This window comes from Pelophylax lessonae (assembly GCF_965119305.1).
Source record: "Pelophylax lessonae genome assembly, chromosome: 10".
Classification (NCBI taxonomy): domain Eukaryota; kingdom Metazoa; phylum Chordata; class Amphibia; order Anura; family Ranidae; genus Pelophylax; species Pelophylax lessonae.
The window spans coordinates 229,456,017-229,468,957 of NC_138777.1; the positions used below are offsets into that span (position 1 = coordinate 229,456,017).

General features: G+C 41.4%; 1 protein-coding gene across 6 annotated transcripts in view; it reads left to right on the top strand.

Moving 5' to 3' along the window:
* Positions 1–12,941, top strand: part of NFAT5 (nuclear factor of activated T cells 5) — a 195,272-nt gene that overhangs the window by 144,119 nt on the left and 38,212 nt on the right. For all 6 annotated transcript variants that reach the window (XM_082270028.1, XM_082270026.1, XM_082270027.1 and 3 more), the window contains 3 exons: positions 2,754–2,944; positions 7,219–7,391; positions 11,843–11,977. In XM_082270028.1, the coding sequence (XP_082126154.1) occupies positions 2,754–2,944; positions 7,219–7,391; positions 11,843–11,977 (499 nt within the window). The remainder of the gene's footprint in view (positions 1–2,753; positions 2,945–7,218; positions 7,392–11,842; positions 11,978–12,941) is intronic.

Consider the following 12,941-nt stretch of genomic DNA (forward strand, 5'->3'; position numbering starts at 1 on the left):
AACTAATAATGCAGAGCATACACGCTATGCAGCCTGTATAAATGTCACTATAGGCACATTTAACCCCTAGATGTTGACCCCTTTTCAGCCAGTGTTGTTAGTGCAGTGACATGGTTGTGGTAGGCTGAATGTTAGAGTGCTGCTGGGGCACAGTGCCACATCCCAAATTATATTTCAAGAAAGAAAACATGGGGGCCCCATAGGGATTTTTTTAGGCACGGTACCAACCAGATTTGGTAAAGTAGACAAGTAGTAGCAATATAAAATCAATGATTTTATTAGAGCCGGTTCACACTGAGTCGACACGACTCCTTACTACTTCGGGGGCGACTTGTTCATTACCATGCACCACGACTTCAGAGCGACTTGCAGGGACTTCACATAATGGAAGTCTATGCAAGTCGCTCCGAGGTTGCCCCGAAGTATTATAGGACCCTTTTTCTAAGTCGAAGCGACTTGTGTCGCTCCTTTTAGAACGGGTCCTGTAGCGGTCAATGAGGGAGCGTGATTTGTCAGGCTGACAAGTCGCGTTAGTGTGGACCGGCTCTTAGAAAATTTGTATAAACAACATTTAAAAAAGGTGAAACATTCACCAGACAGACTGTAAAAACATTTAAGAACTATAGTTACAAATCCAGTATGGGGCGTGATAAATGTTGAATATGCTCTGGATTCTAGAACTTGAGAATGGTCTTGTGCTGCAAGAAACCAATCTGGTTCATAGTAACCATATATCCCAACATAGAATAGAGTCTCTATTTTGTGCCACATCTAAGTAGTAGATAATACAAACATTAGCAGAACCCCAGTTCTGCCTGAAAAGGCGGACTTTACTGGCAATGTTATGAGGCCAAAATAGTAAAAAAATATAGCCTTTATTTACAAAACTTTTAAAAGACAAGAATAGTATGTACTTGTTGGGACATAAAATGATATTCAGAGGATGTATATATATAGTCATACATCACAAAAGACACAAAATTTGAAATCATTTCTTCTTTAGGGGAAAAAGAATGAAGGTAGAGCACAGTCTCCTGTCTATAAATATAATATGAGTAAATATTAGCATAATATATACAACAAATTGTATTGTACATATATGAGTTTCCAAAATAGATATAGAGTCAATCCATCATATTCACACTGTGTGTGTTTGACAGTTTTTACAGTCTGTCTGTACAAATTTTCTAATAAAATCATTGATTTTATATTGCTACTACTTATCTACTTTACCACATCTGGTTGGTACCGTGCCTAAAACAAAATCCCTACGGTGGCCCCCATGTTTTCTTTCTTGGTACAGTGACAGTGCATACAGTGCATAGTATTAGCACTGATCACTGTATTAGTGTCACTTGTGATGTCAGTCCCCCCCCCCAGCATCAGTGTCCGATTGGCTGCCGTCCTATTGCAGCCCCACTATTAGTCACCGATCACTGCCATTACAAGTATTAAAGGAACAAATAAAAGAGAAAAATTCCAGTGTGTGTGTGTGTGTGTAAATGTGTATTTTATATATATATATATATATAGTGTATGTGTGTATGTATGTATGTATGTGTGTTTATATTTATGTATGTGTGTGTGTTTATATATATATATATATATATATATATATATATATATATAGATATATATATATATATATATATATATATATATATATATCTATCTATATAAACACACACACACATATATATATATATATATATATATATATATATATATATATATATATATATATATATAGTGTGTGTTTATATAGATAGATATATATATATATATATATATATATATATCTATATAGATATATATATATATATATATATATATATATATATATATATATATATATATCTCTATATATATATATATATATATATAGATATATATATATATATATAGATATATATATACATATATATAGATATATATATATAGATATATATATATATATATATAGAGATATATATAGAGATATATCTAGAGATATATCTCTATCTCAAAATTGCAATACGTTTTTATATTATTTGGTTTGCGAGAAAGTTATAGCATTTACAAAGAATGATATAGATTTTATATATATATATATATATATATATATATATATATATATATATATATATATATATATATATATCTCTCATCCTTTGTAAACGCTATAACTTTCTCGCAAACCAAATAATATAACCTTTTTGCGATTTTTTTTTTTTTTTTTTTGTTAACCAAAGGCATGTATGAAGAAATTGGATTTTTTTTTAAACCTTTTTTTATTGGATATGTTTTATAGCAGAAAATAAAAAAAATATATAATTTTATTCAAAATTTTCCAGTCTGTTTTCGTTTATATACTAAATAATAAAAAAAACAGTGGTGATCAAATACCACCAACAGAGAGCTGTACTTGTGTGAAAAAAAATTATATTTAGGTTTCATTTGCGTACAGAGTTCCATGACCCCGCAGTTAACTGTTAAAGTAGCGCAGTGCTGAATAGGAAAAAAGGGCCTGGTCATGGAGGGTAACACCTTTCGGAGGTCAAGTGGTTAAAAGCAGAATCACAAGGGGGGGACTGACAGAAGCCGTTCATGTGGAAAACTATTTTAAGATGTTTTGGGGGGGCATGGGTGTTTTTACCGTTCCCTTACATTGAGTTAGTCTCGTTCCTTGCCTGCTTCTTGTAATGTGTGTGCCCTGTGCTTCTAACACTCATTAGCAATGAACATTTATGTCAGACTCTATTACTCTGTTCCAGCTGGAAGGTCATAATGAGCCTGTGGTGCTTCAAGTCTTCGTAGGCAATGATTCTGGTCGAGTGAAGCCGCATGGATTCTACCAGGCCTGCAGAGTTACTGGAAGGAACACAACTCCCTGCAAGGAAGTGGACATAGAGGGCACCACGGTCATAGAGGTCATGCTGGACCCCAGCAACATGATGACTCTAGCGTAAGTAACCTTACCCGCCCCAGGGAGAAAAGAAGGCTGTGCCCTCATGTGACAGCTTTATGTCACATGTGCCATGTGTGCAGGCAGCATGGATTGGCTCTTATCACACATTTCTATCTGAAATGCAGAAATACCAGATTCTATCACCAATGAACTGTGGAAGGAATGCAGACCTTCCTGAAACACCTGGAATGAAAAACCCTAATCTCACCCTGAGCCACTTATACTGCCGTCTCCTGTGGTCATATATTTCATGGCATCTGCAAATATCTGCGATTTCATCTACGTCAGCTATTCAATATTAACTCTTTCTGAAGAAAATGCAGAATTTATCAATAAGCGGAAGTATAGTTTAACAAGGACATGTATTAAAGTGTTACTAAACCCAGGAGCCTGCATTCACTATATCTGCTCTCCCCAGGAGCCTGCATTAACTATATCTGATCTCCCCAGGAGCCTGCATTAACTATATTTGCTCTGCCCAGGAGCCTGCATTAACTATATTTGCTCTGCCCAGGAGCCTGCATTAACTATATCTGATCTCCCCAGGAGCCTGCATTCACTATATCTGATCTCCCAGGAGCCTGCATTAACTATATCTGCTCTGCCCAGGAGCCTGCATTAACTATATCTGCTCTGCCCAGGAGCCTGCAGTCACTATATCTGCTCACTATATCTGCTCTCCCCAGGAGCCTGCAGTCACTATATCTGCTCTCCCCAGGAGCCTGCAGTCACTATATCTGCTCTCCCCAGGAGCCTGCAGTCACTATATCTGCTCTCCCCAGGAGCCTGCAGTCACTATATCTGCTCTCCCCAGGAGCCTGCAGTCACTATATCTGCTCTCCCCAGGAGCCTGCATTCACTATATCTGATCTCACCAGGAGCCTGCAGTCACTATATCTGCTTTCCCCAGGAGCCTGCAGTCACTATATCTGCTCTCCCCAGGACTCTGCAGTCACTATATCTGGTCTCCCCAGGAGCCTGCAGTCACTATATCTGCTCTCCTACAGTACACAGAGCATGGAAATGCAATTATTTTAGTAAATATAAACTGCTAAATACCGTTTCTCATCCGCAGTACTGTATATACTGTATCCACCGATCCCCCGCTGAGCAGGAGGATGACAGCAGTGTCTCCGCGCTGTATGCGGAGACACAGCTGTCAGGTCCCTATGCATCTCTATGGGAAAATCGGATGGGAACGGACCGTTGGTCCGTTCTCATCCGATCCACTGGACAGATGGAAAATAGTTTCCATCCCTCCAGATTTGATGGATCGGATGTCAGTGGACATGTCTCCGCTGACATCCGATGCCCCATAGGGATGCATGGGGGGACCGTTCAGATCCGCCAAAAAAAACTGACAGGCGGATCTGAACGGTCCGCCTGTGTGAAAGAGCCCTAATGGAGAGCAGATGTGGACTATAGGCACTTATGCTCGGTTCACACTACTACGACCTAAAAGTTACGCGGCGTACGGTGCGACGTTGCCAGGCGACTTCCTGGCGATTTGATGGTGACTTGAGTTCTACTTTGATGCAACTTTGAAGCAAGGGAGGGGCTACACTGCAGGGAATGCCTGTGTACTTTTTTGTACTGTTAAGTCCAAATCAAAATCTAGCTGAGGATCCGATTTTGAGGCGACTTCCTTTAAAGTCTATGGGAACAAGTCGGATCAAAGTCACCTTGAACTAGTACAGGAACCTTTTTTCTAAAGTTGGAGGAACTTCAGTAGTGCTAATTAAGACAGCGCTCGTTGACCAACATGGGATTTCACATGTCATATGACTTGGGGGTCTCACAAGCCGGATCCCAAGTCACGGCAGTGTGAACCGAGCCTTAGAAGTGCCTGATCTTACCTGGATTTGCTCTTTTACAATGCCCGGGAGCTTGGAATTCTCAAGAGCACTATTATGCTTATAACGTCCTTTTCTGGCCCCCTGACAGCCCTCACTACTTGTCCACACTTATGACTAAGTGTGGACAAGTAGTGGGGCATCGGATGTCAGCGGAGACATGTCCGCTGACATCCGATCCGTCAAATCTGGACGGATGGAAACCCTATTTTCCATCCGTCCAGCGGATCGGATGAGAACGGACAGATGATCCGTTCCCGTCCGATTCCCCCATAGAGATGTATGGGGACCTGACTGCTGTGTCTCCGCACACAGCGCAGAGACACAGCTGTCATCCTCCTGCTCAGCGGGGGATCGGTGGATCGATCCCCCGCTGAGATAAATGGAGTCCGTTTGACGGACTCCTAGTGTGAAAGAGCCCTAAAGGGTCTGAACTAAAGCTCACGCTACATAGTTATTAGTAGATCTAAGGGTAAATTCACACCAAACAGAGAGGTGCTGGAACGCTTTACCGCTCCAACAGCAGTCAATTCCCAGTTGCGGTAGGGGGCAGTGTGGTGCGCGATTCGGTGCATTACACGGCTCCCCCCCCCCCTTTTTTTTTTTTTTTGTACAATCTGTGATGTGTACAAAACATACTTTGTTCATGGCACTGTATAGCAGCACAATACGCTGTGGTGCTGTACAGTGCCATGCGATTTGGCCCTCTGCGAAAAAAATGCAGCATGTCTGCATTTTATCACAGCACGTGAATGGGACACTCAGGAAACAATTGTTTTCTATGTGTCCTTGCGATGGCAGGCGATTTTACAATGCAGGATAATGCCTGGCACCGCACACAGTGTGAATTCAGCCCAAAGGAGGTTCCGTACAGTTGCATGGGGACGTGTATGGTTCTCTTTAGTGATGTCAGCCAATGGAGGAAAGTTTGAAATGAGTGAGTTTTGAAGGAAGACATAAAAATTAAAAACTGGCTCCTTACTTTCTTAGCCGGCTCCTAGATTCAAAGTAACTTTGTCAAGCCCTGAGTTAGATACACTTTAAATAAGGAAAGGGGAAAACTGGCTGACTGATGGAAGAGATTATGTGCAATAACAAGCGTGTCATCACACTTGCTTCACACGCATTTCGATGCATCTGTTGACTTTCATCAAAGTCTCCCTGTCTTCTCCTACGGCCTTCAGATTTTCCTCATATTTTTGCAGAAAGTGCAGAATAACATCCTACCACAGTGCTGTTAGCAAACTGACTGACATTTCTACCAGTATACACTATATGTACATGCACGCACTGTTTTAAAAACATACACTATATTGTCAAAAGTATTGGGACGCCTGCCTTTACATGCACATGAACTGTAATGGCATCCCAGTCTTAGTCCGTAGGGTTCAATATTGAGTTGGCCCACCCTTGGCAGCTAGAACAGCTTCAACTCTTCTGGGAAGGCTGTCCACAAGGTTTAGGAGTGTCTATGGGAATGTTTCACCATTCTTCCAGAAGTGCATTTGTGAGGTCAGGCACTGATGTTGGACAAGAAGGCCTGGCTCGCAGTCATCGCTCTAATTCATCCCAAAGGTGTTCCATGTGGTTGAAGTCAGGATTCAGTTCAGGCCAGTCAAGTTCCTCCACCCCAAACTCGCTTTTCCATGTCTTTATGGACTTTGCTTTTTGCACTGGTCCAAATCATTTGGTGGAGGGGGGATTATGGTGTGGGGTTGTTTTTCAGCGGATGGGCTTGGCCTCCTAGTTCCAGTGAAGGGAACCCTTAAGGCATCAGCATACCAAGACATTTTGGACATTTTTATGCTCCCAACTTTATGGGAACAGTTTGGGGATGGCTCCTTCTTGTTCCAACGTGACTGCCCCACACACCACCACATCATAATCCCCCCCCCCCCCCCCATCAAATGATTTGGACCAGTGCCCAATCAAGGTCCATAAAGACATGGATAAGTGAGTTTGGGGTGGAGGAACTTGACTGGCCTGCACAGAGTCCTGACCTCAACCCGATAGAACACCTTTGGGATGAATTAGAGCGAGACTGTGAGCCAGGCCGCCTTGTCCAACATTAGTGCCTGACCTCACAAATGCGCTTCTGTAAGAATGGTCAAACATTCCCATAGACACTCCTAAACCATGTGGACGGCCTTCCCAGAAGAGTTGAAGCTGTTATAGCTGCAAAGGGTGGGCCAACTCAATATTGAACCCTACGGACTAAGACTGGGATGCTATTAAAGTTCATGTGTGTGAGGGCAGGCGTCCCAATACTTTTGGCAATATAGTGTATGTTTTTAAAACCGTTCATGTATGTGCCTCAAAATTTCTTTACGGACAGCTAAATGTCTGATAGCCAAAGATCCAGAGGTTCCGTTCAACCCATGCTTTCATGTTACTCTCTACTTGTACCTTGTTCCATAGCGTGGACTGCGTTGGGATTCTGAAGCTGCGTAACGCAGATGTTGAAGCACGGATAGGAGTTGCTGGTTCCAAGAAGAAAAGCACACGGGCCAGACTTGTCTTCAGAGTCAACATCCCTCGGAAAGATGGATCCATTCTGATACTGCAAACCCCTTCATCTCCAATTCTCTGTAGTGAGTAGATTGCTGGTTTCTCTTTCTTTCGCATGTACTAATGCTTGATGAAAAAAAAATGTCTTTATGGTGCAAGCAGTGTGTGGGTAACCGCCTTATAGCAAAGAAAAAAACATTGGGATGTATACCATGAGTGCAACAAACCAGCCTTTATCAGGTACACGCAAACAGTGGAGGGCGCCATCTAAAGCTGGATACACACTATACAACTTTTGTTGTTAGATTTCCTTTACATTTACCTTCAACTATGTAGTGTAAGGGTCTGCTTGATTGCATACAATTTGAAAGTGTTTAGATTTGACCTCATATTATATGGCCTTGGTAAATCTAAAGAAAAAAAATCTAAAGACAATTGTATAGTGTGTATGGCCCATTAGTGCAGCATGAAAACATTTTATTGTATGATAAAAACAAATTGGCAACTCACATGAAGTAAATTTATGAAGGCATATCGAACATAGGAAATCAGGACATCCAGGGAACCCTGTAGCGGAGCATTGAGCCCAGGGATTGTGCAGCACCCCTGAAGCTCAGAGCACTTATCAAGCCTTGACAAAGAGGCAGGAATGTCTTGAAATGCGTAGCCATGTCCCCAGGATGGCCCACAGTGTCTGCCATCATCCATTGGGTTCCTCTGGAATCTTTTCCCAACCATCAATGCCTACCTGGCCAGGGACAGGGCTGCACAGACCTTGGACTGGATGCTCCTGCTACAGGGTTCCCTGGATCTCTTGATTACTAATGCCCTACATGCTTTCACAAACTTCCTTCATGTGTGTAACAAATCCCCAATACTTGGACCAAGTATTTCTGTCTTGGGTCTCCAGACTATCACGTGATGCAGTGACCTGGCCCCTCACTTCCCCCCAAACCTCAGCCTAAGCTCAATGAAGGATAAAACAAAAGACACTTTATTCACCAACTCACTTCCAATATATATACTCTCATGAGTTTGATTTCGTTATCATATGCAAATGTAATTATATACAGAACATAGTTGACATACCTTGGCCTTCTGGAAAGAGACAATAGGTGAATGAGACTGCAACAGTATCATAATTAATTCAACAAACAACAAGCCCAAAACATAGCCGAATACACATTCCTAGAAGTGTGAACACACTTCACCTCTAAACAGATGAAAGCAGAAGACATAGGCTCTCAGACTGCCCTTCTCCATTTTCAACAAACCTTATTATAACTGTCAATATACATCCCCACAGTAGACGTCATTAGCATCTCTTTAGTCTCTCAATATGTGGAGAAGTCCTCTGCTGCAACAGGCAGCTTTAGGCCTGTAACATTGATCCCAGTCTGAGTCTGTATCTTGGGGTGAAATGGATTTGAGTCCAAAGCAACGCTACTCCCATTGTCACCCAGCATATACCCCCACACAGAGGTGCACTCACCTACAAGCCAGGGCCTATAGTCCGTGGGCAGGAGGCTGGCCTCCACACTCCTCCAGTAGTCCGTGGCGAACGTCCCAGCAAATGGGCGTTCGTCACAATGTGAGTTGCCAATTTGTTTTTATCATACACCAAATGTTTTAATGATGGTGTCCTCCACTGTGTACTAACACTTGATGAAACATTTCAGATAAAGTCTGGCACATTCAATAGGGAAACTGTTGAAATCTGTTCTGTTCTACAGTTTTTCTGTAGTGCACATGTCTACTATAATAATTATTTATGCACAGAACTTCACATTATAAAGACAGTACAGTTACAATACAATTCAATACAAGGAGGTTAAGCGGGCCCAGCCTCTGAGAGCTTTATAATCGAATACCTTACTCCCGTTGTCGGATATCTGGTGTTCGGAGACCCTTGTTTGGCATGCACAGGAGAAATTTGCATACATACCTACCCCAGGGCTCTTCCTACCATAAAAATAAAACAAAAAACCTCATGTCAGTCCTCGGATGTTTCTCCCTGCTGCAGATTCAACACAAGAAATCACAATACACCTCTTAAAGAAAAACCCCTGCCTGATTCTAAAATAAACAAATTGATGCACCTCTGTATTCAGTAATATATCAAGAATTGTTAAATGCAAGCAGTGTCCAACCTGGGCTGTGTTGTGTGGCAGAGCTGTACAAATCTTAGAAACTGTAAGGATAGAATCACAAACCCTCAGGCAGGTAACACAGCTGCCCTATATGTATTCAGCTTTGTATGTGTCTGTCAGTGTGGATTTGCACTTTAAAGGGGTTGTTAAGTCAGAAGGTGTTTTTTATCCTAAAGTGGATGTAAACCAGATTCATGAAATCTGACCTGGGCACATATATCTGTAGTGTTTACTTATCTCTCTCCAAAGCCCTGAGTCCCGTGTCTTTCTGCTGCTTCGTTTCTCGTTATCAGCATGATTACTTCTGCCAAGCTATACCAACAGGGCAACTGGAGGTTTGTGTGGGGGAGGTTGCTATAAATAGATTATAGGTAAAAAAGTGGATAGGCGCTATTCCAGAGGGGTCCAAAAAATATTGATATAAGTGAAGATGGCAAAATATACGTAAATATAATATATATATATATATATATATATATATATATATATATAAATAGATTAGCAGAGAGCTGGTCTATTCAAAACACAGCTCTGCCTATGTGGAGTGGGGGTGTGTGCCTTTCCTCCAATCAGCTGTCACACAATATATGCTCCACACCCACTGCTGAAAGAGGAAGTAAAAATTGTAACACAATATTTATTTTCTAAAGAATATAGAAAGCTGAAGACAGCAGATATACATGTAAGAGTTATGAAGGGAATTTTTTTCATCTCTCTGTATCATCTGAGGCTGTTCACTTCACTTTGTATAGGAGAGGGTTTACATCCACTTTAATGCATGACATCCGCTGCCCCATAGAGATGCATGGAGGATCCGATCAGGTCTGCCTAAAAAAACGGACAGGCGGATCTGAACGGGTCGTTCGTGTGAACGGGGCCTTAGACTTCTTTTTACGTTTCCCAGAATCTCATTGCTGCCTGTTAAAAAAAAAAAAAAAAAAAAAAAAAAAGCCAAAAAAACAAAAAAGAAGGTTGTTTACATACCTCAAAAGCAGAAGCTGAAATGTATATGTTAGTAAATGAGTCAGGGCTGTAAAAGATCCCACTCGTCTCTATTTAAACTTACACACACACAAAATTAAATCTCAGAGGGATTAAGCAGACGGGGAAAGGGATGTTGCGATACCAAAAGGGGTATGATAGAAGGTGTAAATACAGGAAATGTATATAAAAAGTATAATCTTTTATTATTTAACACAGATAAAAAGACAGTGTATTACTAACATTGCATAACATCAAATACAGAGGTACTGACAATACAGCAAACATTTAAAATGCACAGAGTACAAAAGAATGGTCACAGAAGATATAACAATTCTCGAGTATATGGACTCCAAACCCCTACGCATTCCAACAGAAAGTCTTCTTCTGGGGGTACATTTGTCCAAAGTTTCTGACCGTATCTGTAAAAATATTGACCAGAAAATAAATAATATAGATGAATAGAACAATGTTCAGCAGCAAAAAGGAAAACCAACCCAAAGGGATTGGCAACCATAATATATTCGTATATAAGGAGACTTGCATGGAGATGAAATATAGGAAAAGTGAGTTCTTGTTTATAAAAATATATTAAGCAGTGGCTGTAAGTGAATGGTATGCAAGGGAGCAACCGGGCACCCGGACCAGAAACCACAAGGGACTGAGGCAAAGATGGAAAAGGGGATCCTAATTAAAAAAAGGGGGAACATGAAAGAGGAATATAAACACACACACACACACGTACACACACACGCACACATATATATATATATATATATATATATATATATATATATATATATATATATACGTACACACACACATATACGTACATACATATACATATATATATATATATTTATACATACATACACACACACACATATATACACTCACACACACACACACACACACACACACACACACACTTTCAAAGACTTTAAACCTGAAAAATGAAATCAAATTGAGGCAGTACATTAAACTTCGCTTAAAACGCAGCTCAAAGCTGGGGATTCTGTTTCCATGATCTACATGAATGAAGGGATGCAGTCCGTTCTGTTGTGTTCGTCCAAAGCTATGTGTGTTGTAGATAAGAGACACCACCAACGAACCATCCTTGACGCGTTTCGCCTCGCCCACTGGGCCTTAGCCATAGGGTCTCTTGACTAAGCCCTGGTGGGCAGGGCAAATGCGTCAGCTTGGTTAGTTGGTGGAGACATGTAGACTGAAGCAAATCCTCGCTTGTATGTCATGGTGGCTAATCTGGAGAGCGGTGTCTCTTCTGTCTAAAATGAATGAAGGACACCTAAATATGTCACAGACAAACGCATTAGAATTAGAGGTTTAGATCTTAAGTGTACCACCATTGTGTACCCTGTTAACATTTATTTTCTGTGGTGTAGCTCAGCCTGCCGGAGTGCCGGAGATTCTGAAGAAGAGCCTGCACAGCTGCTCGGTTAAAGGAGAGGAAGAGGTTTTCCTGATTGGAAAGAACTTCCTGAAAGGAGCCAAGGTCGTTTTCCAGGAAAACCTTGCCGGTTCGTATCTTTTGCCATTACTAGTTCAGCACTGGAACATAACTTGGCAGGCCACATTTGGTTATTGTGATTTAATTCACTCTTACATAGTTATATAGTTACATAGTAGGTGAGGTTGAATAAAGACAATAGTCCATCCAGTTCAACCTGTGTAGGTGTGTGTGGCTGTAATCATCTCTCATACCCCTGAATGTTCTGATTCTTGAGATGTACGTCTAAGAGTCTTTTGAGAGCCACCATACTTCCCGCAGAAACCACCTCTTGTGGTAGAGAATTCCACAATCTTGTAGCCCTAACAGTAAAGAACCCCCCACGTTGCCTGAGGTTAAAACGCTTCTCCTCTAATCGCATTGTATGCCCTCGAGTCCTCATGCAATCCCTTCGACTGAATAGCTGTTTTTCTATGCCGAGATCACCATTGAGATATTTATAAATTGCTATCATGTCCCCTCTCAGGCGTCTCTTCTCCAGGGAGAATAAATCAAGCGATTGTGGACGCTCTTCATAATTAAGGTCCTCCAATCCCCTAATTAGTTTAGTTTCCTTTCTCTCTACTCTCTCCAGCTCCAACACATCTCTCCTGAGGACTGGTGACCAGAACTGGACAGAATACTCCAGATGTGGTCGGACCAGAGTTTTATAAAGTGGAAGGATTATAGTTTTATCTCTGGAATACATCCCTTTCTTTATGCATGCTAATATTCTGCCGGCTTTGGCAGGTGCCGCTCGACATTGCATGCTATTGCCTAGTCTATCATCTACCAAGACTCCCAGATCTTTCTCCATTTTTATTCCCCCAAGGGCACTGTTCATCAAACCCGACCCACATCACCACTTTCAAAGCAACCTGCTGGACTCCACCTCCCAAACACCAGTCAGGTACTGAAGCTCATTAGCTGGGCTGTGTGCGTCTATTCAGACACACAAGCTTAGATTCCATTCTCTGCTCACAGGTTTTGACTGA